The following is a 27,771-nucleotide window of genomic DNA, read 5'->3' as shown; positions in this document are numbered from 1 at the left end:
ATCGAACGAAAACGGTGTCCACGTTTTCACGTCCGTAGAGGGTCGGTTTAGGGAATATTCAGTGATTCGTTGGGATAATAAGGGGGTAAAGGAATCAGATTTACGCTTCCCTCTAGAGTCGTTGTCCAGACTGTTTGTTCAGTTGTTGTTCCATTGCTGGTGGTCACCAGGGAGGCAATTTATTATCTCCTCGCCATGCCACCATAGCAACACACTCATTACGTGAGTCATTGGCTTCCTCAGACAGGCGCAGACCATTCTTAGTCAACGCTGAATAAATGAATGAATAAGGAAAACGAAAAAAGTGAATGGAATAGAATACAACTTTATTTGCCCCAAGGGGGATTTTGTTGTACACATTCACGGGGCTGCTAAAACATTCAAACTCAACAGGGAATACACGTTGTTCAAAATGGTGCATTTGCATTTAGGGCATTTAGCAGACGCTTTTATCAAAAGCGACTTACAATAAATACAAGAAAGAAGAAACAAAAATATATTACTGTCGGTACAGTCAAGTGCCAAGCACTTACAATTGCTAGGTAGGCCTACACCCATTCCCATTAAATAACTTTTATTGCTTTGATCAGACGCTACTCAATGCTAAGTACTATTTAAACTACGATAAACCTCTCAAATAATTGAGGCTGCATAGAAATACTATAATAAAAATTCTGTTGAAATAAAGTGGCCCTGAATCCAAGTCTCTTAATCCCTGATTGATAATTATTGGTGTACTTCAAATCACTTCAGCAAATAACACTTAATGATAAATGCTCCAAGCCTCCCTTTAGTTTATTTGTAAAGGATGGTTACCATGAAGCAGTGTATACTCAAAAATGTAGATAACAGCTTGATACATCACGTGTCATTGGCAAAAGGGCCACCAAAATCTCAGCTATTATTGAAGGATAAAAAAATAGATCTATATACGAAATAAATAATTCATAAATGTTATCATTTTCTTAGAACCTTATATATGCAATACTCATATTGCACAATGCTGTGAGCTTCAATTAAACTATGAAATACAGTGGCTTTTACTCCATCAAACACTGATTGAAAACATTTCAGGGAACGACATTCTTTTAGAATGACTCGCAGCACGGGTCCTCCCCTGTTATGAGGCACATCGAAGAAACAAAACACAACCGGACATAATACACAAGCCATCTTCCTTTAAATTGACCTCGATCACGTTTAAGGAAATTCATGTCTGTGTGTGCATGTGTGTTCAATCATATATATATATATACATATTTTATTTTTTTACACTCAAAACACATACACACACACACACACACACACACACAAACACGCATACACACACCCTAAGATTGCTTAGTGACCCTGAATTGTGGCATGCATCCTCTTAAATTACTTGGGGATAGCCCCGCTATTTCTATTTTTCCCACATAATCTTCTTTAGGTACCGTGGTAGATGTAGCATAAGACATAAGGGTTTCGTATTATGTGATCGCTGATCGTCGTGTGTGTTTTGGTGGCTGAGGAGCTGGCACTGGCTAAGATGGTTTGGAGAGGAAGAGAGACGGTAAGACCAGCTGCTCTTTCCGTTACTGGAAAGACGAACGTCCTGCCACCAAAATAAATCATTCGTTAACAACGCATATATATATATATCTGAGTTTCATACCGAGACTCCATATGGTCTGCAGGCAGTTCAGGCAACGATATTTCCTGATCTTCTTTTGTGCCACATAGCACAAACCACATCCTCCATCAAGAAGAGCAACAGCCTCCACTCTCTGTTTCTCCCTCTTAAGATCCTCTCCTGTCAATCAACACCTCCATATCTACTGTATCTACCACAAAACCTTAAGAATATTACATGCTTAAAAAGAGAATAGTGAGTTCATAGCAAAGCTCGCTTCCTGCTTTTACTTGGGTTCATTTATGTATGATTTGGTGGTCCATGGAAAATACCCCATTCATATAATTGTTCCGCTGCCTTTCATCTCTGTATAATGGCAGGTCGCAGCGCTGAATAATGAACCTCTGTCTACACCTGCTCTCTAATGAACCCTTTGGAGGCTGCTATCTAGCTACAGGAATCGGAAATGTGCCTTACTGAAGGGCAAAACACTGAAAACTGCATTATTTTTTTTTTTTTTAGAAAGTATCAAATTCCGATACAGTTCAAATGTATTTTTAAACATATCCGTGTCTCTTGTAAGAATTATTAACTATGAATGAAAATAACATAACAACCGCTTTGAAATGACCACACTGCCATTCTGTGTGTGGTTAAGGCTGGCCTAAGCCGCCCCACCTGCCCCGGGTCAGACTGATTGTACTCCGGGACTGCGCGAGGCTGCACAGCTGTTGCCTGTTGAGTGATCAGCGTTCCCAGGATAAACCCACCATCACAGCACACACTCAGGAAGGGATATCCTGCATGGCAGCTTGGAGCGCCATCTGTGTGCATCATTGTACACACACTCTTCAATAAACCGGTTTCGGCACCACCACCCTGTTTCCTGGTTCTGGGGGGGGGGGGGGGTGTTTATAGATACCATGAGTATCTATACCCGTAGATGCTGGCTCTCACTGGCCCTTCAGCTGAGCGTTTCTTCCTGGGCGATGCTGTGGATCTGGTCGCTCAGTGAGGAGAAGCTGGGCCTGTCCTCTGGACTGTAGGCCCAGCACTGCCTGATCAACGCGTACACCTGCACAGGTAAGGGGACACGTCGGCCTGTTACAGCAGGTATGTTGCATCGCCATGGATACGGATATGGATAACACGACACTTGAGGCCCCTCTTGAGGAGTTGAGACTTGAGGAGGGAACACGAGATTGTTCCGAGAAAGTCACGGAGAATCCGGGAATTAAGGGAAGTTAATTCCATGCAGGGTAAAGAGGATGGCCAGAAAATGATGTGCATAAGCTTACAATAATACATTGAAAATAAATAATCAAACTAATAATCAATCCACCGACGGCTCTATTAACCAATCGAAAGGGTTTGCGGTTGTAGCCAACTAACTGAATTGAACCGCCCTTTGGCGGTTAAAGTTGGACGTGGTGATTGGTTGCGGTTGACTCTGCCCATGCAGTTGATTGGCGGTTGACTCACCCTGGCGGGGCAGTGGGCGGGAGCCGGAAGCCTCCAGTTGTCCTTCAGTACAAACAGCAGTTGCATGGGGATGGCTGGGCCCTGTGTGTTGCTGCTGATCCTCTGCATGTACAGCTGTAAAGCACAGCGTAACGGGTGAGATCCATGTGCCCTCGTCAACCCTTTTCACTGAGGTCGCCTCGTGAGGCTTTTCCTCTGGGAAAAGCCTGAGTTCCTGATTCAGAATCAGGAACTCTTTAGGTAAGTTTACGCAAACAATAGATTTCTTCTGATATATTGGCACAGTGTAGACAACGACAGTGATTATGCTGATAAGTACTGTTTTTCCAGTTTGGGTTAGGGTTGATTGGTTAATAATTTATATTAAAGTGAACGACTTCCTCCTTGGAGCGTAGCTCTTGATCACGTTGCAGGCACTTGGCAGATATGTATCACGCTGAATAGGGCTGGATATCGTGGCTAATTTCCTAAATCGATTCGACCAGTGCTTCCCCTTCTGACTGTTCAACTTTTGTTGCCACAAGTTGCTCAAACAAAGTAGACCAAATATCTTTTGTCATGTTGCCTTCGCATTTTCTTCTCACCGCATACCATGTTGGGGGGGCAATGTTGAAATGACATCACATGACATCGCGGTTAGAACCGGGGGTTGAGAAATCATACCCGATGGGCGACAAGGAAGGTGCCAATAGGAATCGCGTGTCGATTCTGAAGGCTCGAGGCTCAGTTATGGTTCCACGTTGACGCAACGCAAGGGGCTTTACGGACCCATTACGTCCTTGCGGACCCTCCAGGCGATGCAGCACTACCTAAGACACAGCTTACCCACAACTAAGGGCTGTGATTGGTCCGCTCACTAAAACCTGACGCAGAACCAAAACGCGTTCACGACTGCGTCGCAGCGTCTGCGTGGTCATTACGTTGCGTCGACCTGGAACCATAACTGAACCTGTAGTCGACGTGGGATTTCCTAGTCGTTGCGCCCTGTCGTTTGAGTGCGTTGTGTATCGGTCATGTGAAGGAAACGTTACCAAGTTCTACGCTTCAAAGAGGAAGTCGTTGATGACAAAGTTGCGACAGGGTTTCAGACCTCCGAGCTGGAGAGGGCGGCACGGGAACCCCTTACCCGTTTGGGGTTCTGGTGGCGGTTGCAGTCGGAGAAGAGCTCGTGAAGCAGAACGCCCAAGCTCCACACGTCCGACTTGTGGGAGAACTTGGAGGACTCTGTGATGGACTCTGGCGCATGCCTGGAACGGAAAGGCAGGCTAAAGTGTTAAAAGGTGGATAGGGTTACAGCTCCCGTTGTTGGGGTTGGGTTGCAGTGAGACAGAATGGGTTGTGACTGGTTAGATGTTACTGATTATGTTATTTATCAAGGTTATCAAAGTCAATAATTCAATAATTGATGAAATATAGATTTTTTGTAATATTATTAATAAGAATTTGACTCGTGTACTTGTACGATAAGATGTCATGAAATAAACTCTGATTCTGAACATGAATATGACTGCATTTGGGTTCAGGGATATAAAATGCTTTCTTTACTTTTCAGTGGATCTGTGTTATGTTACTTAAGCAGCATTCATCAACTTGGTATTAACAGTGAAGTGATAGGGTTAGGACTTTCGGTGCATTTCCTTAAACACAATTGATTGATTGCTTTGAGAATAAAAATATGCCAAACCAGAAGATGGGGCTTTCTCCCGGTTGTGTGACGCGGTAGTACTCCTTGTCATCCGGGATGATTTTGGTCAGGCCAAAGTCTGCGATTTTGACCAAGGAATCACTGGCCACCAGGATGTTCCTGGCGGCCAGGTCGCGGTGCACGTAGCGCTTGCTCTGAAGGTACTCCATGCCCTGGGGAGAGGAACAGGGTGGTGTTCACCAGGAGACGTGCTGAGGTCGGGTCACTTGATTTGTAAAGCCCTTGATCACATTTGCATTCCCAAAGGGCTTCACACACCCCATTATATTTACATTTCACATTTACATTGAGGGACTTTTAGCGGATGCTTTTATACAAAGCAACTTACAATAAGTAAGTTTGTCAGAAGGAACAGAGAAAGAGGGATCCCTCCTTTTAAATATATGATGCACATAATGGTAGCAAACCCGTAAAACAGCATTGTTGGTACCTTGCAGATCTGCGAGGCGAAGAGTAGCATGCGTCTGAGGCCGACGGAGGCGTTCTTCTCCAGGTAGCCGATCAGACTGCCATGGGGCATGTACTCCATCACCAGGCTCATGCTGAGACGACCTGATGGAGGTTATTTCTCAATGAATTATGTAGCCCTTATTTAAAATATATATTTAATAGAAGTCGACTTCACGTTGAAATAATTCACCGAAAGCACTTCTTAAAGGTTTTGTTTATATCCCTCCTATGTATAATGTTCACTGTTCTGAAACCGTTGCATATAAAACCTAAGTGGGATTTGGGGACATAAGTTAACAGTTTGCATGCTATTGGAATATGTTCCCCAGATTTCTCTGTAGCATGCGAGTTGCACATAGGAACATAGGCCACTACCATGACATATGCCCTGTAAGTAATGTTGTTCAAACAGAGAAGTTCTTTAGAGAAGATAAAGGTGTGTGTGTGTGTGTGTGTGTGTATTTGTTTTGGCGCACCTGAGGGGTATTCCTTCAAAGTCGCTAACGAAAGCGGCGCGCAGTTGATTAAGCCCAGTTAGAACTAACGCCAACTTCCCCTTGAGGCTAAAGCCATTCCATCAACTCAGTTCAGCCGCGCCTTGCTCAGGTTAGCTCAAGCCAGGCTTACGTTATCGTGGATTAAGCGTGCTCACGAGATATGTAACCACCCCGGAACCGTGAATGTCGAATCATGGATCAAATGTCCGAAAAGGACTTGAGCGGGATCTTTTCCAGCGGCGAACAGAAGCTGCTTGCGGAGGTCTATGAGGAGTACAAGCATAGAGCAACTCAAAAAGGGAACACCGTAACCATTAATAAATACAGGGAGGCTATCTGGCAAAAAATTGCCAATCTGTTGAATGCATAGGTAGTATTAAGAGTAACATATTTTGATTGATTATTGACCATGAATTCAAAAAGAGGGAGATAGTCTCGAGGTAATGACATCACATGACATCAAGGTTAGAACCGGGGGTTGAGAAATCATACAAGGAAGGTGCCGATAGGAATCGCCCGTCGATTCTGAAGGCTCGAGGCTCAGTTATGGTTCCACGTTGACGCAACGCAAGGCGGTTTACGGACCCAATACGTCCTTGCGGACCCTCCTCTTGTCCACCACAATGGCCTGACGTGCGCCTCCCAAATATTGTAACCGTGCGTCTAGGCGATGCAGCACTACCTAAGAAACAGCTAACACACAACTAAGGGCTGTGATCGGTCCGCTCACTAAAACCTGACGCAGAACCAAAACGGGTTCACGACCGCGTCGCAGCGTCTGCGTGGTCATTACGTTGCGTCGACGTGGAACCATAACTGAACCTTTAGCCGACGTGGGATTTCCTAGTCGGTGCGTCCTGACGTTTTAGTGTGTCGTTTATCGGTCATGTGCAGGAAACGTTATCAAGTTCGTAGTGATGCATAAGTGCATAAGTAGTATTAAGCGTCACATATTTTGATTGAATATTGACCATGAATTCAAAAAGAGGGAGATAGTCTCGAGGAAATACGTCGGATTTGCACCCAGTTGTCCGGGGTTCAATCCCGCAACGCAATTAGTAATTTAGGATTACTGGAGAAATCAAATAAATGTTCATGCCATTTATTTTCCATTTCTTTGAATATTCTAAATTGACTGACCATAGTATTTTTCTCAACAGAAGTGGTCATGATAATAATAATGATAATAAAAATGTATTTTATATAGCGCCTTTCAGGATACTCAAGGTCGCTTCACAAGAGTGGGAGGTGAGGGTGTATGTGTAGGCAAGTGAGTGAATGTACAAAATGTGCAAGGCGCTGGGTGGGGTCGTGAGTTATGCCGCGTTTCCACTGCAGGGTGCGGTACGGTCCGGTTCGCCTCAGTCCGGGAGGGAGGGGGCGGTATAGCCCAGCTCAGTTCCGAGGTCGCGTTTCCACCGCCGACAGTACCCTTTATGGTAGGCCGGATGTCGATCGCCACGGCAGCTACGTAAACAACGTAAACAACGTCTTCCTCCCTAAGAAGGCAGAGGAACGTCTCCACCTCCTTGTTCGCCCGAGCAAGCGTTTTACGCGACATGTTCATTGTAAAGAATAATACCTCGAGGTTACTGTTTGTTTGTTTTTATCCCCACGTCGCCCGGAAGTGACGGTTCTGTCAACCAATCAACGCAGGGGGTGTGTAGCTCGAATTTTCCGGTACCCTTTCAGGCGTCTCAGTACCCCAACGGAGGAGTACTGAAGACGAGGGCAAAACGAGTACGGCTTAGTCCGGGTCACGCCCACTGGCGGTGGAAACGCAATCCGTACCGCACCTTTGCGAACCGAACCGTACTGCACCCTGCAGTGGAGACCCGGCATTAGAGGGCATAGGCCTCAGAGAAAAGGTGTGCTTTCGTGTACTTTTTGAAAGTCTCCACGGAAGGGGCACAACGGATGTGGGGGGATTGCTACTGATAGCCTCAAAAGCAAGGCAGAATGTAACTATAACAGGAAACGGCTGTCTTCAACCATTGTGCTTGTGTTGGCCTCAGAAGACTTCCGGCCTTAGTTGGCCCAATGTTAATGTCCGGAATCACAGACTCAAGGTCTTTGTTGTCTTAAAATAAATAGATTTTAGGGCTGTCCCATTGCCTATTTCAAAAGGAGGTGAGGGTTTGAGTCCACGCTTACCAAGCCCTTTCCCTGAGTCTGCATCAGTGCAGACTTCACCTAAGGGAATTACCCACAGTTCAAAGCGTTGTGACATTTACTGCGGGGACCAAAGTAAAGTGAAGTCGATAGACAAAACAAAATGGCCACCAGAGGCTCAAAATCATCACATTTTTACTTAATGCCAAAGGGCAAGTTTAACTTAAACCAATCATCATCAAACTTGGTCTAGTCCAAGGCAAATGGGTCAAGATGCACCTCTCCGAATAGTATCCATTTCGGGCTATAGGTAGCTCCATAACAATTAACTGATAATGAAACCTCTCCAGATTTTACCCAGATTGGGCGATAGGGTGGAGCTATAACAATTAAGTGAAAATGCATACTTTGGACGGCCATTTTTCCTGACCCCTTTCACCTACTGTCATGAAATCCTGTAGCAATTTGTCTCTCCTAATGTTGAGGACATATTCCTAGGAAAACAAGAACATGTAACAAAATGGCGGCTGGACGTCAAAATTAGCCCAATCAATGTTAGGTTACTAAAGGCGGGGTTAACTTCAGTCCATCGTCACCAATGTTGGTGTACTTAAAGAAGCATCGGTCATGGTTAACCAGGCTAAAGTTCATCAAAGTAGGACGATAGAGAACATCTTTGTAAGGTGTGGTGAGGAAGTGGTTCCAAGGGATTATTGATGGTAGCTTCCAAAGGAGTTTTTTTACAATCACCTGCACATTTCACCTTTGAATGCTTTTGCTTTCGTTAATTGCTTGCGTTAATTACTTACAGGATTCCTGATAGCCAGGTTGATTGCTTTTAGTAAGCAGAGTACAATTCTGCTCTCGCCATAGCCAACAATGGTTGGCTAACATTCAAAACGTTGAACTCCCCAACCTAATCTGTAACAACTATAGCTAATCGATAGAGCTGTGAAAATCGATACCTCGATAATATACTGATTATCCAGTGAAAGTATAAATAGTTAATTTATAATAAATATTTAGTTTAAAATGATTAAAAACTGCTAACAGTAATTTCATGTTAATTCATAATGTGTAAAACTTAAAATGCTTAATTTTTTCATTCATTCATTTTTTCATTTCAGTGATGTAAAAATGTTAAATATGTTATTTTCTATGCTTTGGAATTTTTACGTAATGACATCACTGTATAGTTATAACGGTTACAGCGTTGACGTAATTCAGTTTGGAGTTTGACATTGATGGAAGCTACACAGTCTTTTGACCCCACCACTGACCCTAACTGCTCCCGACAATCTGGCTGTCGCCATGGGTTGTTGACAACGCCATCAGTCTGAATGCATGTATGAATGGCTGGAAGTCAGAAAATGCCCTAAATATATGTTCTTTGCAAGGTGTGGCAAGGAAATGGTTCCAAGGTACAGTTGTTTGTAGCTTCCAAATTAGTTTTTTGTGATAGCTACCTTGCAATGGGGCCAAGTGACGTCATCACACTCTAAGCAGGGCTCAACAAAAGTCATTGAGACCAACTGAAAATATACAAAGCAGGTTTAAAACTAAAACGGCTGAATTCAACAAGTAAATTACATCGATTGTAATTGTTAGTTTTATTATTCCTCCATGTTTGACTTACACAGCCTAAACCGCTCGGACGCTTTTTATCAAACTTTCTACAGTTGTTTAACTTAGGATCATGAAAGTTTGTTCACCCATCACCAGATCGGAGCTCAGACTATTCTAGCGTTGTCAACAGTATGCAAACAAAAAACCTCTTTATGTTCTGTGTCAGGGTCTTAACTCTTAATGTAATAATATAAAAAGGGACTCTCCCCCCCCCCGCTCGCGTAGGGCAACGAAACCGCCAGCAGCGGCCCTGGTCATAATGGTCGAGGTCAGGGTCTTAATGGTGTAGGTCGGAGTCTCAATGGTCTGCATCAGGTCTTAAGGGTCTGTGTTAGTCTTGGCCCCCGTAGAATGCTGCTTGCAGCTTTAAATTTCTTTGTATTTGTACCACGTTGGTCATTTTAATGTCGATATTAAATGCTCTTACACACTTTGATTACATTGCTACTTTATTCCGGTCACCAATTGATGCATTGCACGGTCTTGCTGTGCATGCAATACAATGTAAAGTTGTGTTGTTTGTTTTCGGGCTGGTTTTCTAAAGAGGCTAATGTAGCTAACAGTAAACAACGACTAGCCAATTTCATGAGTCAATCACAAAGACGAACGGGAACGCTATAAATGCTCCGAGACCGGAAATGACATCAAAAGTGCAACTCAGAATGCTGGCTTCAGAAAATTCGGGAACACACTATAATTTCCTTCCTGTTGCCAACTCCTCGCCTGTCCAACTTCCTGCCTGTTGTGGCTTCTCCCCTATCTAACTTCCTACATGTTGCCGACTCCTCCCCTGTCCAACTCCCTGTCTGTTGTGGCTTCTCCCCTATCTAACTTCCTACATGTTGCCGACTCCTCCCCTGTCTAACTTCCTGCCTGTTTTGACTTCTCACCAATCGAACTTCCTGCCTGTTGCCGAACCATCCCCTGTCTGACAAGCTGCCCCAATAACCAAAAACCTTTGCAAGGCCCCAAACCAGCAGCCCGTTGACGAAACCCCAATCTATTAGCTGTCACCTTGTCCCACCTTGCCCCTTGTCATCATAGATTCTAGTGTCTTCAGTAAATTCCTTATCTAATTAAACCATGCGTCCTTGTTATCTTTGGCGTCCATTTGGGAACCCCCCCTCCTCAATTCAGGTCCTCCCCCATATAGGTCCTCCCGCCCGCAACGAACAACAAACACACGAGGAGGTCAGGGCTCACCGGTGCTGTAGCTCACGCCCCGGTAGCGGACGATGTAGTCGCAGCGCAGGACGCTCAAAGTTTTGATCTCCTTGGTGAAATCGGCCAGGAAGGAGCGCTTGCTGGGCTGGAGCTTCTTCACGGCCAGCAGCTCGCCCGTGTTGTCCCCCAGGGGGTCGTAGCGGCACAGCTCCACGCTGCCAAAGTTCCCCTAGGAGCAGGCGAGAGGAACGTTAAAGTCTCTCTTTAATTTATTTCAGTCTGTTTGTTTGGGTGGTGTTCATAGTGGGCGACGTCGAAAGGATTCAAAAATAATTCGAGTCATTCTGGAGACCAAACGCATGATAACAACAACCGATATCTGGATAAGACAAAATATTAGGACAATAGATAAAACCACGATGACACTCCCTTGCACAATGGTCGGATTTGGTTGGACCAGGTTGATTTCAATCAAGGGTTAGGTTACCCTAACCCCAAAGTTAGTTACCCTAACCCCTAACCTAACCTAAAGGTTAGGTTAGGTTACCCTAACCCCACAAACTAGAAACCCGACTACCAGCAACATCATTAATCTTCCGTCTTGCTTAGCCGACCCTTCTAAACCGGGGATGATGTATACACACGGATCATGAATCATTCTGGACATTCTTTGTGCTCTGGTTACTTATCTTTTTTGTTCCTTGTTTGCATCAGTGAGGCGAGGTTGGGGGGCCTTTGTGGCCATGGCACTTAAATGCATTATATAAGAGGGAAAGTAAACACTGGGACTATCCCCACTGTCAGGCACATCTATAAATCATACATCGTGGTGGAACTGGAATGTCACTCAGGGTCACTTTAATATGTCTTGTAATGGCTGATTACAAGACATAACACCCGGTGGTGGAATAAGGACATTTTAACGTGTTCTTACCAAACCATTTCCTGGTCCCACTAGCCTTGGAGTGGTAGTGAAAAATAATTCATATTTAATTAATAATTAACTTTAAACCAAAAGAACATTCTGGAATCTTCATTCAGGAAAAAATACAGAAAGGTACGCCAGATAAGATTCAACGACCTAGAAGCACCTTTCTCCCCTTAAAGTATTAGTTTATCCGACAGGCTATGTTAAAAATCAATGCTGTGGATTTCCCAGCAGCAGCCAGGAAGGCTGGCTTTCATCCATCCTCCCTTAGCCAGTGGATAAAATATAGGGGCTCCAGCGGTTCAGTGAGTGTATAGATGCGAGTGTAGAGGCCTACTTCAAGGTTCAAGGTTCAAGGTTGCTTTATTCATACCCGTGGGTAAATTTGGTTTGCAGGTCAAGAAAAGGGCGTTCACGGAAGACAAGACAGACGCATAGACAAAAATCACAGAGGTGCTCAGTACATCAGAAAGTGCAACAAAGTTATGCACCACTAGTGGCGCTGCAACAATTTATTAGTACAGATAATGGCTGCAGGAATAATATTGTTCCTGTAGCGGTTTGTTCTGCTTTGGGGAACTTTGAGCCAGAGGGAAGCAGCTGAAATGCACTGTTTAAAGGATTGGTGTCATCACTTTGAATGGATTGCGATAACCTCTGTAACTGTTTGGTGTACAGGGCTTCCATGTTCGGCTGTGGCTCACCAATCGACTTACTGGACCATTTGACAATCTTGTTGAGGGAATTCTTATTTTTTAAAGATATGTTTCCAAACCATGATGCTAAGGAAAATGTTAAAATTGACTCGATAAAATACTAGCAGTACAGATACTGATTATGGAAGTCATTGCCAACGTAACGTACCACATACACACATGTTTATCTCTGCTAGATAGGCCAAAATAAAAGGCTTAAAATCAAGGAGATAAGACATATTGAGAATAAAAATTAAGTTAGGGTTGGTCAAATTCATTCTTTTTTGGTACAGTCAATTTATTTTTGCCGTGGCTCCGAGTCACATTAATATAACATGATTTATTTATTTAAACTGAAAATATGACGCGTTCAATTTCCGTTCTAATTAATTTGAGTGGTTGGATTGGGGAATGGCGCCCCCTGCTGTTGGTGAACGGCATGTTTACCTTCCCTAGCTGGGAGATGTAGCGCAGGTAGCGCTCCTCGAACACTGGAGTCTGTTCCTGGAGCGGGGCGCCGAGAGCGCTGCATCCGAGGGCTCTCTCAGGGGCCTCGCTCGCGTGCAGGACCTCGTAGTCTGGCCGCGCAGAGAAAGCAATGGCAGTTGTTTAGTTGGGTAACGGCCAATACCATCGACAAAATAATGGGGAAAATCTAGAAAAATACAAATCCCATGCAAAAGTTTGGAAAAAAAAAAAGTACAATTTAAGATATGGTGTTGGTTTTCCTACAACAAAATAAAATGTTTATACGCTTTAGTGTCATGGTGGCAAAAAAACGTAACTGCAATCAAATCGAATTATTCACCACAGTACCAACCAAGCACTTGGTAGCTAAAACTCAAAAATCATAAAAAATATTCCATAAGGAAACAATAATTTTCTCATTTACTGTTAGTGGGCTAGGTTGCATTATAATCTGTATATTTTTAACTTGCATTGGATTCGGGTGATTGGTTGTACCTGAGGTGATGAGGTTGTTGAGTTGACGAATCACAGCCCGGCAGGAAGGCCTGGAGGCGGGCTGATAGTCCATACACTGGGTGATCATATCCGCCAGCTCTGTCCACTGGGACGGCTCCAGCTGCTGGTAGGTCCCATAGAAACGACTTTTCTAATTGCATGACACACACACGTACACACGTACACACACACACGTACACACACACACACGTAAACACACACGTAAACACACACGTAAACACACGTACACACACACACACGTAAACACACACGCGCGCACACACACACACACACATAGTTGTTTTTTGGGGGAAAATGTTGTATGTTGGGAAAAATGCATTTCTTGAGTGGCTATGAGCTCATGTAAACATGATCTAATGTTTATAAATCTAAGGGATCGACAGAAAGTTCCTTCCATCTGCTCGGACGGCCAGTTCACTTTGACTCAGTCTAGAATTATGAAATGAATACGATCCCTAGATAACGTGATGTTGGGAAGAGGGATAGATCCACCTACACCATGTTGATCTATCATCATACAAATCTGGGTGAACACTCTCACCCGTGACATCACTGGAGGTGCTATTTTTGTAAATATTTTGTCTGTGCTTTTTCACGCATTTTATAGACAAGAGAGTAAGGTGAGGCAGGGAAATAGAAAGAGGGAGGTGATGACGAGTTGCATAGGATTGCAGGTCGGAATCAACCCTGGGCCTTGGTGGTTTGGTCCACCAAGCTGTCCAACATTTTTACTTTGCATTAGAATGACTCCCTCTACTGGTCAAACACCTATTAGTGCATGCATAACCTCTTATTGGCTGATAGGGTTACCTTGTGCGTGGATGCGACCCACCTGTGCTCTCCTCATTGAAACTGAATTAAAAGGGCGTCTATAGAGGATTTAGCAGCACAGCCCCAGAATGAAAACCAACCGAAGACATTTCCTTTAAATTGCCAACTCGAAGCTCTCCGTTTTGAGGACCTCACTTCCCAGAGATCGCAACAGGGTTGCCACTGCCAGTGAGACATCAGGCAGTGTGCAGCTGTTTTACTGCTAGCAGTCACCGCTTCAAACACAAGAAGGTTGAACGACGATTACGACTGTTGCGTTAGCTCCTCCCATCCTCTCTCCACTGCTTGGTGTGGGAAGACCTCAATACATGTGTGTGCTTCTAATGTCGCCACTGACACTCAGTTTGTGTCATTAATAGTCCTGTAAATGCAAGTTCTGTCATCAATTGGCCATAGTTTTAAATCCCCTTTGTGATACAGATAGCTATATTGCGAGGGATAGTGACCGAACCGATATCCATTTGCATGAATATCTTCGAGATTATTCCTTTAAAATGTAATTACCATTTCCAGGTCCCAATCTTTGAGGGGAGTTTCTCCGTTGTTAAAGATCTCCCACAAGGTGGCGCCAAAGCTCCACTTATCAGAGTCCAGACTCAGAATGGGTGGGTCCTGCAACAGCTCTGGTCCCACCCAGGGAATCCTGTCCAGAATCACTAGAAACACACACACACACACATGGTTACACGTATGGTCATACAGCAAACATGTGCGCACCCACACATGCACATAGACAAACGATGTGCACATACACAAACGACAAGCACATTCAGTACGTTTACATGCACAGCTTAATCAGATTAAGGCCATAGTTCGATTATGCTCCTCAATCAGACAACTGCAATTGTCCGAGTATACATGGCGGTGAGAAAATCGATTCATTGGCCGAAGCATTTCTTTCCCCGGTACGATAGGTGGCGCTGTGCCCATTTCAACTAATAGAGCCACCGTTTGACCTCTTAACGTCACCTGCAACCACAAACTCAGGCGGCCGCAGCATTCGAGAAAGATGTTTTCAGTAGACAGTAGGGCTGTAACGATCGAAACCGAAATCGCGACACTCAAAGCCACGAACCTGTCTCGCGGTGTGAGAAGGCAGAAGTGCGATATGCCCTTTCTAACTCTCCGGTCAAATTGAAATTTGCTAATAATTTGTCTAAATAATAGTCTGCTGACAGCGCCCCCTCCTATCGATGCCGTAAGTAAGAGTCCAGCCAGAAGAGTCCGCATACGACCGAGAGGACGGAACAATGGAGCGTTGGAGAAATGGACACAAAGTGAACTGTAGGCTGTCCCGCATACGGCCACAATCCCTTTCTCATCTATGTCGCGTTTCAATATGGACTTCAGAGAGTCAAAGCCAAAGTTCCTTTACCCCAATTCCTTCTCTACCATGGCCGAGATAACCCTCACTACGAGTATTTACGAGTAAAATCCGAATCCATGCGATCCGACCCGATACATGCACACTTAATTCGACTGACAATCGAATAATCTAGGTGTCTTAATTCGACTATGAGTAATTCGATTCGATTATAGTGTGACTAAGGTGTATACATGCATCTTAATTATCCAATCATAGTTGGACTAACCCAATAATTCGATTTTCTTGAGGGTCATGTAAACGCACTGATTGTCTATGTGCTTGAGCTTGTCACGTGCACATAGACAAACGCAAGCACCCAAAATGTACAAACATTACCGGACCAAAGCAGCACAAAACAAACAAACAGAAGCAGTTGAAACGGGCTCTCTGATACGCTAACTGTAGTACCGTTGCGGTCCAGCAGGGACACTTTGATTCCGGGGTCGCTCAGCTTGATGAAGGGAGAGGTTTCCTGGGATGGGTCTCCCTCTCTGGCCAACAGAACATTCTTGGCACAGATATTTCCATGGACTATGTTTTTCTCGTCCTGAAAGGCATTTAATGCACAATAACACAAATAAATACAATCTCATGATGATTGTATAATTGGTGGCTGAATGAGATGATGTTTTTGAGAAGTTCAGTGTTTGCCTTTTTAATAAAAGCTTCATTGAGGGTTGGGCTCCTAAAGAGCACGTTTTTATCAGTTAAGAGGTACTACTTCCATACCAGTTAATTATAAAAGAATGAGTCAGCTATTTGCACTATCAGCAACGCAACCTATTCCTGTCAGTTGTAGGCTACTGTCGGTTTCTGCATCATTTCCTTTTCGACATTAGAAATGCTTTCGGTGAGATTATCTTCAATAACCCTTGGCTTTTATTCTACTCCGGCTGGATGTTTTAGGAGCAACACGTTTATTTTGTATCGCATAAAAAAGTGCCTTTCTAAAATATGTTTCTTCTCCTGCACTTGGGAAGAGGGGAGGCGAAGCACCGGCACTCTGTCTGAATCTTATTCAGCTTACCAGAAAGTTGAGTGCCAACGCTAGCTGTTTTGCTATGTCGAGTTTGCAGCTCACTGACACGGAGCCCTTTCTCTTCAAGTACAGGTCAAGAGCTCCATACTTCACCAGCTCCTGCACCATGATGTCTGGGGGGGGGGGGGGGGGGCACAGAGTCAGCAAGTGTGTGTGTGTGTGTGTGTGTGTGTGTGTGTGTGTGTGTGTGTGTGTGTGTGTGTGTGTGTGTGTGTGTGTGTGTGTGTGTGTGTGTGTGTGTGTGTGTGTGTGTGTGTGTGTGTGTGTGGCACTGTAGGCATTCGTGACCAAGATGACGTTACCCCCTACCTGCACCTTGGTGATGTATCCAACCTAAATTCCCTGTTAGTGGATTATCAGTAGCAGTATTACTGGTAGTATTCAGAGGTTTATGGCCATTTATTGCCAGTGCCCTGTCTGCTGGGATGTCATTTAATTAAAATAAAATGATGCATGGCACTGCATTTGCTGTTCCCAGTGACTGCAGTCATCTCTTTAGAAGACATGTTCGAGTGTGAAAATACATTAATGAAGTTCATTGTTTCAATGTGTTATAAATCAAATGGAATTTGATTAATGCTCAGAAGCCAAACTGTGCCATTACTTTTTCATGGTGCATCGAAAAAGTAATGACAAAGAAGATGTCACGACCAGATTCAGAATGCGTATACAAATGCTACCAGCGTAATTTTCACGGCTCCACTGGCTGTTACGAGCTCATTTGTTGATTTGCTGTGCGGTGTCAGTCTGACTTACTTTTCGCTCCGTGGACGCTCACGCCGTAGACCAGCAGCAAGTGCTTATGGGAGATCTGGCTCATCATGCTGGAGGCCTCAAAGAAGGCCTGGCAGAGGAGAAGCAAGATCATGAAGATCATCAAACAAACACAATGGAGATTGCTGCTGTAATTATGGAAATAATATATGTATACTTTATTATATACTTTCTAAGAACCGACTCTTTAATGTGTTGCTGCTCACTCTAAATACAGAATTTAGGAATCCCGGAACATGAACTTGGTGTTCACGACATTACCCTCATGGTTGGTGTATTCATGAATGAATGAGTGATTTTTGAATGAATGAGTGAGTGAGTGAACGGACCTCCCAGTAGTCCTTGTGGTTGGCGTCCAGCACCTTGAGCAGGACCTGCGTGCGGTGTTCCTCTCCCTCCCGGATGTCCACCTTGGTTCCCTTGAACACCCGGGTGAAGGAACCCTGGCCCAGGCACTCGTCCTGAAACACACACAGCATGCCCAGACTGTTCATTCATTCATCTAGAACACAAGGCCACCCTGACTGTTCACTCAGTCATCTAGAACACACAGCACGCCCTGACTGTTCACTCAGTCATCGTTCACTCAGTCATCTAGAACACAAGGTCGCCCTGACTGTTCACTCAGTCATCGTTCACTCATTCATCTAGAACACAAGGCCGCCCTGACTGTTCACTCAGTCATCTAGAACACACAGCACGCCCTGACTGTTCACTCAGTCATCGTTCACTCAGTCATCTAGAACACAAGGTCGCCCTGACTGTTCACTCAGTCATCGTTCACTCATTCATCTAGAACACAAGGCCGCCCTGACTGTTCACTCAGTCATCTAGAACACACAGCACGCCCTGACTGTTCACTCAGTCATCGTTCACTCATTCATCTAGAACACAAGGCCGCCCTGACTGTTCACTCAGTCATCGTTCACTCATTCATCTAGAACACAAGGCCGCCCTGACTGTTCACTCAGTCATCTAGAACACACAGCACGCCCTGACTGTTCACTCAGTCATCGTTCACTCAGTCATCTAGAACACACAGCACGCCCTTGACTGTTCACTCAGTCATCTAGAACACACAGCACGCCCTTGACTGTTCACTCAGTCATCTAGAACACACAGCACGCCCCTCACTGTTCACTCAGTCATCTAGAACACACAGCAGCACTTCCCTGACTGTTCACTCATTCACCTAGAACACACACCCCGGCGGTTGTCAAAGTGGGGTACAAGGATTGATCTAGGGGGGACCTCGAAATTTATCTGGGATCGACCTTCCCAAACAGTCCTGTGGCTGACTGAAGTCTCAGTGCCAAAGATAAATGTATACAGCCAAGTGGACTAACACTCCCATTCCTCTTATCCATGATGGGACATCTCGCCTAAGTTTTGTCTGAAAGTCGGCTCAAGTTTTCCCTTTCGGGCTGAGAACCGACACATTTATTTATATGATAAGCAAGTACAGTAAAGTTTATGGCTCAGTTTGTAACTAACCAATTTTGTTGACTTTGTTATGTTATGCTGTGCGTGAGTTTAGGTGCAGACCAGCTATTTGAAATCCAAATGAAAAGCAGGAATAATTGGCTAATCTCTCTCGTTTTTCTAATGTATATAAAGTTACGTACATATATGCGTGTTCACTTTTGTGTGCACACAAAGGACTTTAGAGGTCATATGTGTGTGGGTATGCTCTTTGGATCGGCCCCCTTGCTCATCACTGAAACGTCCCAGCCGCAGGACTAATAATAATAAATCTATATTTATTTCTTTAAACACAACCTTTTGGCTTGGATTCAAAACGTCCTTGCCATGCACCCAACATCCTACACCTACAGCGTTGTATGCGGGTGTTGTATGTGTAAACTGTGGGCAATGGTGAGATGCTTACAGCGTCAACATCGGGGATCGATTACGTTTGGTGTATGTGGGAGGTACTTAAAGGGCTGATGTGTGGCAGGACTTATTCTTCTGAGTTCTATGACTTAAACGCTCTTCTTCTGCAGCCTGTTGAACGGATTGAAGTATTTTATGTATTTTAGCCCACCATCTGAGGACGGACATTTTAATTGGTCCTTGACGTCTGCAACTGTACCTAATTATGGGTTGTTCTCGAGTGGATGATGCATTGACTAAATTTGCAGACACATTATTACTAACAACGGTTCTGACCATCCACAAATGTGGTCATAGCAGCACACACAAGCAGTTACTGATGAGTTTGTAAATGATTAAAGCCACTTGGTCCATAATATATGTGTTCGTAAACCCATTCTACTATCAGTACATGTCGTTTAAAGTGGTATGATCAAGGTGAGGGGTATTCTACTAGCAGATGGAGTAGTAGAAAGTGCAGTTATAGTAGGATGTGTTCCTAAACCCATTCTACTATCAGGGCAAAAGCAGCTGGTTGAACGTGTTCCATACATACCCACTGGAGCTGTTCGTACTTGATCATTTGGAACTGGATGTTGGCAAATTTGTTGGGTTCGGGTTTCGCCGAACCTTGCGTTTGAACGGCTCTGCTGTCACGTACGATAATGAGGTTTGTGAACTCTGCAGTAGAACAAGGACGTTTATCGTGTTAATTAGCTATCCATGAAACAAAGGAAAGCAGATGATAAACGAGTAGGAGAATATGTCTTGTTCTTGTTGTATGTTCTCATGTCGCCTGCATCTTGTTAAGTCCTGTTTAAAAATGTTTTAAGTTTAAGTTCAAGTGTCTGAGTGTCAGGTACTCGGCACAGGGTTACAATGTGCACTGAAATGCTTAAAAAAATGATTATCTACCAATATGAGATAAAAAAAGAACACAACATAACAACAACAAAATATCAAAATACTAGCAAGTAAAGCCTATTCACCTGTAAACTAGACAACATGGCATACAATCATGTGTGTTTTGTTAACCACGAATTACATTATCCAAAAGATTTCAAATATGATTTTGATTATTCCAATGAGACACAATTCATGATTTTCAATTTATTTGTTATGTTCTATGCCATTTGCCTAGTAATTTTGGGTTCCATCTAAATTCTAAACACTAGTAGGGTGATGTGTGCTTGACCAAGATGGCCGCCCGGTGAATCTGGCTTGTAACTTAATGATATACCTTTGGCGCGCGGCGGGCAGCAGCAGCTTAACTTGACGGGCACGTCAGCGAGCAGCAGCATGTTGTGTTTGTAGTGATTGGTGAGTTCGGTGAGGCTGCAAAACCTCTTCTGGACGCCTAGGAGAGTGAACTCCTCGTTGGTCTTACTGATGAGGCAGTCTTTGTAATCCAGTCCAAGTGACGTCTGGGGTAAAAAAGGAGTACATTTTGATGGTCGACCAACATTCTTTTTTTTCTACTACACAGAGATGCTTTTATTATTGAAATGAAATGAGTCTATTGGTGCACTTTGTGACTTGATACTTGCCATATCAAAATTTCACAAACTATTTTTTTTTTGTTAATAGTACATTTTCTGTTCGACAATATTTGTGTAATGTTGATTATTGCCAAAACGATTTACTATCAAAAAAATGTATGTTATGTTTAAAATCGTTACTGAATTGTATTGATTATTATTATATCCTAACCATAAACCCTATTTCCTAATAGATAATATCAGTCTTTCCTTGTGTAATGAAGAAGAATATAGCCGTTCTGTCTGGGGCCTAATATCTGCTGAACTTGGTAGGCCTAACGGGATATCAAGTGACTGATCGTGTTCTGATAGGCCTATGGGACCTGATAAAAACATATTTACATCCTCCCTATGCAAGACGCAGCTGAGATGATCAGCTGACAGATTGACTCATTTTAATTAATTACCCACGGAATATTTCCACACACACACACACACACACACACACACACACACACACACACACACACACACACATAGGGTATAATCCAAGCACTGGTCTCTGGAAGTGTCTTTACTTCAACACAAACGGTGAGGAAGTAGTTCTGGTACTGCATGGGGCTCTGGCGGAGCACGAACGCGCCTCTTTTTTTCCTCGACTTTTTCAATTTGTTGACAGCAAACTCTGACCTGTTGAAACATAGAATGTGAAACATATAATGTGACCTTTAAAAAATAGCAGAACAACATACGATAAATTCAGACTCAATTCAGAGGATAAATAGATCCTTCTGCACTAGGTTTAAATACTGTCACTAACATTGCACATAAAATGAGTGGTAACACGTTACATTAAGGTTACATCAGTTAACCTTTAATTAGTTGTGCATCAATAAGCATGTTATATCGTCTATCGTCTATATTAGTTTAAGTATTTAGCCATTTGTACGCAAATAAATTGACGTTTAACTTATGCCTTGATCCAAAGCGACTTATAACTACAGTCTAGCATGTGGACATTGGGGATGGAACCAAGCACCTTTTGCCTGGGAGTCCTGGCACACCATAACCACACTAATTCCTCTTGACTATGAAGAGCCTCACGTGATTGGGCCGTGGCAGCGGTTCTCAATGTTCTCCAGGAGACTGTAGGGGGCGATGTCCTGGCAGAAGAAGTGGTTGGAGTCCGTGGTCAGCCGGAAGTAGCCGTCCACCAGCGACACGAAGGACAGCGCCTCCGTTGCACTCTGGAACTTGGCTTCCTGTTGAGAGACGTTGAGTATTAAACCCCCAACAGAAACACGTGATCACCTCTGAAGCACAACAACAAATATGTGTTTCAGTTACACAAAATTCAGACAGTGTGGATTGGCCCCTTTTTGACTTACTAGGGGCCTGTCATCACTGCGGGTCACCGTGACGACGCTGGCGTCCTGCGGCCCCTGTTCCGGAGGTCCTTGGTCCTCACACACTCTCTTCACGCTGATGTCCATGATCTCCTGGAAGTCACAGAAGGTCTGCCACTCCTTTGGAAGCATGCAGCCAGGTAGCTGTATTAGCTTGCTGTACTCTCTAGTACTGGATACTGGATAAGTGTCACGTTTTGAGCTACACACTTTTTCCATCTAGTTTGGACCGGGTTTTTGGATTGGCAGTGCCGTTAAAGTAGCAAATGATCATTAATGCTACGTTAACGCCACCGACGATCCAAAAACCCAGTTGAAGCTAGATGGAAAAAGTGTGTCGTTCAAAACGTCTTCTGCACCACCTACAGAGTTTGTTATGACCGATCATTCAGAAACCCCATCTTATTTCCCATAGACATTTGACCGAGGGAACCGCAACCTCGGAGGCGGGACTTATTCTTATTCTTGTTTTTGTACTGTGGTTTTCGAATAAGTTGTTTTTCCTGTTCACTGATGGGATTGGTTATTCATATTTTAGTTGGTAAGTAGTCCCTTTTATCCAACACAACTTCCCCTCAATTTAGACAGATGGAACTAATGAGTTGGGGGTTTGGTACTACAACTATTAGGGTTTGAACCAGGACCTTGTGGCTGGGAGTCAAAACACCCCAACCACTAGACTATACTTAAAGTATTTTTTGTGTCCTATGATAACTTGTACACTGAGGTCCTTTTTGTATGTGCAGGACATATCCCCTTGGATGAAAGGGTTAGTCATAAACAAATCATAACAATGACAGTTAACAACAATACTAATATTAATGTGAGGCTTCTAGGGTTAACCCTCACCCTAACCCTCAATTTGGCTTGGGGGGTATTCGGAGTGTGTGTGGTTGATGGCTAGTCTAAGGGTGCACTCACACTAGGCCATCGGGCCGTGGCCGTGGCCGTTTTCACACCTAACCGTGCTCAAATCTGCCAGTGTGAGTGTGGCCAGTCTGGCCAGGCCGGGCCAACTTGGCCACTTGGGAGAGGTGTGCTTCTACGGTACGGGCCGCCACGGTACAGATGCTAATGAGCCGACACTCGCACACGCACGGCTACGCAACCTGTGCTGGATGACATATAGTCCATGCAACGACCATGGACATAATAAAGGCGACGAGCCTTCTTTCCCATTAAACGGTAAACATGGCGTCAAGCGGTTCAACTGTTGGTTCACGTTGGTCCCATAGAGAAGTCAAGTGTCTGTTAGCCATTTGGGCAGACGATAAGCAACAGACTCAGCAAAGTGCGAACTGTGTTCTCTGTGTTGTTGTCCATTGTTGTTAAAACTCTGACTGGCGGCAGACTTTATTATGGTCCATGCAGCGGACGCTTGGTGATGACGTGTTACGACGTGATGACGTATGTACAAGAGCCTACCGTGGCCAGGCCACAGTTGCGACGGCCAACGGCCACGGCCAGATGGCCTAGTGTGAGTGCACCCTAAGTAGCCTCAGCTGGCCCGAGTCCGACTGATCAGAATCTGGTGCTGAGTGAGGCTGCACACTGCGAGGACCACTGTGCATTGATGGCTCAAAGCACACTGGTTATACCATCCATCACCACACACACACTCAAGAGTTCAAGGACATGGAAGAATGGAACACCTGCTCTGACGGTAACAGTCCTTAAACTCTGCCACAAACCGGTTTAAACCCGGTTTAAACCCGGTGTAAAGCCACCCTAGGTGGAGCACGGGCAGCCACGTGTGTTGCAGGGATAACCGCCACATTAATGAATGACATCAACAATAGTATAAGTGACAACAGCACCGACTAAACCAGCTTCTCACCGGGGTGCCGTCCGGGTCCTGGTTCCCGTTGGTCTGAATCCCGGCCTCTCCGGTCACCCTCAGCGAGGTGTGGCTGGCGGCGGGGCTCTGGTGAGGGCCGGAGCGGTTCACGGCGTATGTCTCGCTGCCCAGGGACGGCTCGATGGCGGCCAGCTCCATGAGGTACTTGAGCTTCAGGCTGCACTCGTCCACCGAGCAGCCGCCCAGCCTCTTCAGCAGCGACCTGAGCTGGGTGCGGATGCGGTAGCGGACCAGGCGGTTGCGGCGCTGGAGGTCCATGGAGTGGAGCTTGGGGAGGCACGATTTGTAGCTGAACGGGTTTTGGAAGAAGAACAGTCCATAGTGTGTTGAGTTTTATATTTAGGGTTGTAATAATTCATAGACCAAAAAACAAAAAGAGAAACTTTTGTACTTTCGGTGACATGGATGCTGCCTAAGATACACAAACTCTTAAGAATATTTTTAAGAGTTTGTCGGGGGAAGACCTATCTTAGGAAACGTATCTTATATTTTAAATATTTTCTAATTACTGGCCTGGTCTAATTACTAATTACTTTGTAGCCCTCAAGGGAACTGCAGCCTGAACAATCTATGGCATTGAGAGCGAAATGATGTAATAAAACGGATTAATAACACACCTGTGTTGGCTCTACAAATCGCTCGGTGATGTAAGAGCTTGACTCTTGTGCATACACCTACCCCGTAGGGTCTGCGAGGATTTAGTGCAACCAGTCATTTATACAGGCCATGCTTTCTTGAACGAAGTGTTCGCTCCTTGGATACCTGACGCTGTTGCAGACCTCCCTCACGCTTTGGTTCCTCTCTTTGGCCATCCTCCACAAGTCCAGCACTGCCAGGCCCAGGCACTCCTCCTGGACGCTGAGGGGAGGAGAGACCCCCCCCTCATTGGCTATAAAGTCCCTGCGACACTGCAATGTGTGCCGCCCAAACCGAGGGAAAACATCCTTAACATGCGTGAGCATTAAAGATTTATATTTTGATCAGTCTAGTCTAGTCTTGGTTTCTTTTGCTGACAAATCTATCCAAAGAAACTTCCAGTGAACGTCATTAAAGGGGCCCTATTATACCACCAGGTGTAGGTGTGATTAGCCAATTACAAACTGTTTGAAAATCTGCCATTTCCTGTGCCTGAGCAACATGGGAGTATTCACCTGGATGTATGCTGCATAGATCAGTCTAACAGCCTACCCAGTGGACTGTAGCAAATGTTGCTTCTCTATCCATCATAAACCTAGGTGGACACGCCCACTTGTGATGTCACTAAGGCGCAGGAAAAGGCAGATTTCCCAACGGCTTGTAACGGCTTAATCACACTCACATCTGGCGGGCTGGGGCATCTTGATCAAGGATGCCTTGATCCCAACGTTAGACATGGAGTCAAACGTTGACCCTCTTGTTTTACCTGGGCGAAGAGATAATCAATGACGGAGTAGTCGAGGACAGGAGTGATTCTGTCTCTGGTCAGGCTGTAGCGGTAGGACGTTCGAGGGGATTGTCCGAACCAGTTGCTGAAGAAGAACCTGAAAAAGCCAAGCCCCCGGGGTCAATCAAAGTGTTATGTAACATCGTGCACACAAGTGACAATTGCCAGACAAATGATGTCAATATGTCTCTGGATGAGGGACTTATGCTGTACTGACTCAGCATCGCTGATGCAAAGCAGCGGAGACCCACTGGCCTAGAGATCCGCGCTGTATCATCTACAGAGGCTGTAGCATTTGGGCTAATGCCAATAATGTCTTGATAAGAACCGCTAAGAGCAGGTTCAGGCACCTCAGCCACGATAAGTGTCTCCAAAGCTTATCACGAGGTTAGGGTTGATTATGCAATGACAAGGAGGACAACGGAAAGTGAATTGATTAAATCTAATTTGCTCCTTCCTCTGGGTTTATAACTAGAAACTTTTAGTTGTAGTCGTTTGTTTTCGGTTCGTTTCTCGCTCACAGTTTAGCTTCAATGGCACTGGATGACGTTGGACTTCTTACCTGACCCTGAAGTGAACGAGCGTGTGGTTCTCTGGGTTGAAGACGTGCGTGGGAGGATACCAGAAAGAGAGGTCAGATGAGGACAGGGCAAAGAGGCTGTGGTACACAGGAAGGATACCTGTGGAAAGACCACCAGAATTCAGAATCCAGATGGCTGCCTCAAAACATGGTGGAGAAGGGGGGGGGGAACTTTCATTTCCTAAGTCGGAATTTCGCCCCTGCGGTTTTGCTTTGGAGCCGAAAAATGCACAAAACGGAAAACGAAAGATAAAATAATCGAGAAGGAACTGGCGCACATGATAAGGAACTGAGTATCACAAATGGACATGTATTTCACCGCATTTCTTGGCTGCTTCGAGGCAGATGTTCTCGGCGGTGATTGGGCCAAATCGCAGGTCTATGGTGACGGCGTTCTTGGTGCTGGGAATGAAGTAGAGGTGGAGCTGTATCCGCGGAGGGGTGATGGAGCCGGATCGTACGCTGTCCTCCCTGGCCCTGCTCATCAGAGGAACAGACTCATCTTCCACTGGGTCCATGGAAAACCTGTGCAAAAAGTCCACAAGGCTTCAAGACCTGAATAGATGGGAGCCTTATATTGATACTTGAAATGTAGCATACGCTTTTAGCCAGAGCGACTTACAAGTTAGGCTGCGGACAATCAAGCATAGAATCTAAATCTGAGTAGTATACCATTTCTTTGCGTGGCTAGAGTGCAGTGTTGCTATATAAATGTTGGAAGTTGGAAGTTATTCGAAAAAACTTCCAATGAAAACAGAGAAAAGAGGACTTTTATTTCCGCTCTAGTGTTTAATCAACTGATGCAGCCTCAATTACATTGCAAAAAAAGAGTTTTAGTTTGCTCTCTATAATAAATAACAAACCAGTCATCATGCACAATGCCAAACTGTTTTTAATTCAGCTAACCTAAGATTAGTTTATATGATAAAAACATCAAATATAAAACCTCTATGGCCCACTGCCAGATGTTTCAAAGGGCCTGTACCAACCTACTCTGACGTGGGAATATATGTTTACTGATAACGGAGGCGCCTGTAGTTTATTAGAGTTAAGGCCCCACTGACAGAACTTGTAAATGGACTGAATCAATTTAATCTGAGATTGGATTATATTTGTACTGATTACAGCGGCGCCAACAGTTCAACACTTAATTTATACAAGTAATAAAGTTCAAACAAGTGAGATTTGAATTTCACTTGTTTGAGTGAAATCCCCCACCCTCACTGCTCTTTGTAGTTTCTACTTCCTGAAGAAATTAGTAAGAAATTAAAGGACAGTTTCTCTCAGTTGCCACTTCTATGTAATGTGGCAACATTACATAGAAGTAATGTTGCCACAGATCTGAATGATAAGAAAATTGTTAATACAATCTGAATCAGTTATATGTTAGTGTAATGGCTGATCATTTTTTATCAACATATTATCATTTATATTTTAGGCTACCACTCAATAATGCTATACGTTGTATTTATAATGAAATTAGGTTTGTTAATAAGCCAGGCTTGCTACAAACCAGGATACTGGTTAAAATGCCGACTAAAATGGTAGTAAAAACAATAATCTAGGATTAAATGGTTACAACTCTGTTTCTTTTGTCGTACATGCCCAATCAGTCCGAAGCATGCAAATGCATATAGACTTGGACAAATGTAAAAAATTATATAAAAGGAAACTTTTATAAAGATTTACAAATACAAATGTAGGCAGGCCTACTGTATACAGTATGCTTGTAAATTAATCAATCCAAAGAATCCTTTTACCTTTGGTTTGACACGGTTCTTCTCTGAGTATTTTGTTGAAGGTTCTCATCGAAGGCACGTCTTCTCTCACTTGCACACTAACCCATGTGAGAAGGAAGCCAGCAGGCTTATTTCCTGTTTTCTGACAGA

At 44.3% G+C, this 27,771-nt stretch overlaps 1 protein-coding gene across 1 annotated transcript; it reads right to left on the bottom strand.

Annotated features, from left to right (window-relative positions):
- Nucleotides 1-305: 305 nt before the first annotated feature.
- On the bottom strand, nt 306-27,771 carry jak3 (Janus kinase 3 (a protein tyrosine kinase, leukocyte)). Its single transcript, XM_060066246.1, has 24 exons — nt 27,643-27,771; nt 26,202-26,407; nt 25,865-25,982; nt 25,282-25,399; nt 24,642-24,787; nt 23,859-24,168; nt 22,004-22,141; nt 21,720-21,877; nt 21,194-21,305; nt 20,378-20,561; nt 19,694-19,818; nt 17,595-17,726; nt 17,248-17,335; nt 16,480-16,604; nt 15,861-15,999; nt 14,591-14,742; nt 13,235-13,385; nt 12,719-12,849; nt 10,688-10,877; nt 5,230-5,351; nt 4,779-4,951; nt 4,221-4,341; nt 3,095-3,208; nt 306-2,687 (listed from the first exon to the last, which is right to left on the bottom strand). The coding sequence occupies exons 2-24, from the start codon at nt 26,398-26,400 to the stop codon at nt 2,577-2,579; spliced, it is 3,357 nt and encodes a 1,118-aa protein (XP_059922229.1). The 5' UTR covers nt 26,401-26,407; nt 27,643-27,771; the 3' UTR covers nt 306-2,576.

Source organism: Gadus macrocephalus, chromosome 12 (genome assembly GCF_031168955.1).
Source record: "Gadus macrocephalus chromosome 12, ASM3116895v1".
In the NCBI taxonomy this organism is placed as follows: Eukaryota; Metazoa; Chordata; class Actinopteri; order Gadiformes; family Gadidae; genus Gadus; species Gadus macrocephalus.
The sequence above is the reverse complement of the archived record's forward strand: the minus strand, read 5'-3'. Positions and strand labels throughout refer to the sequence as shown.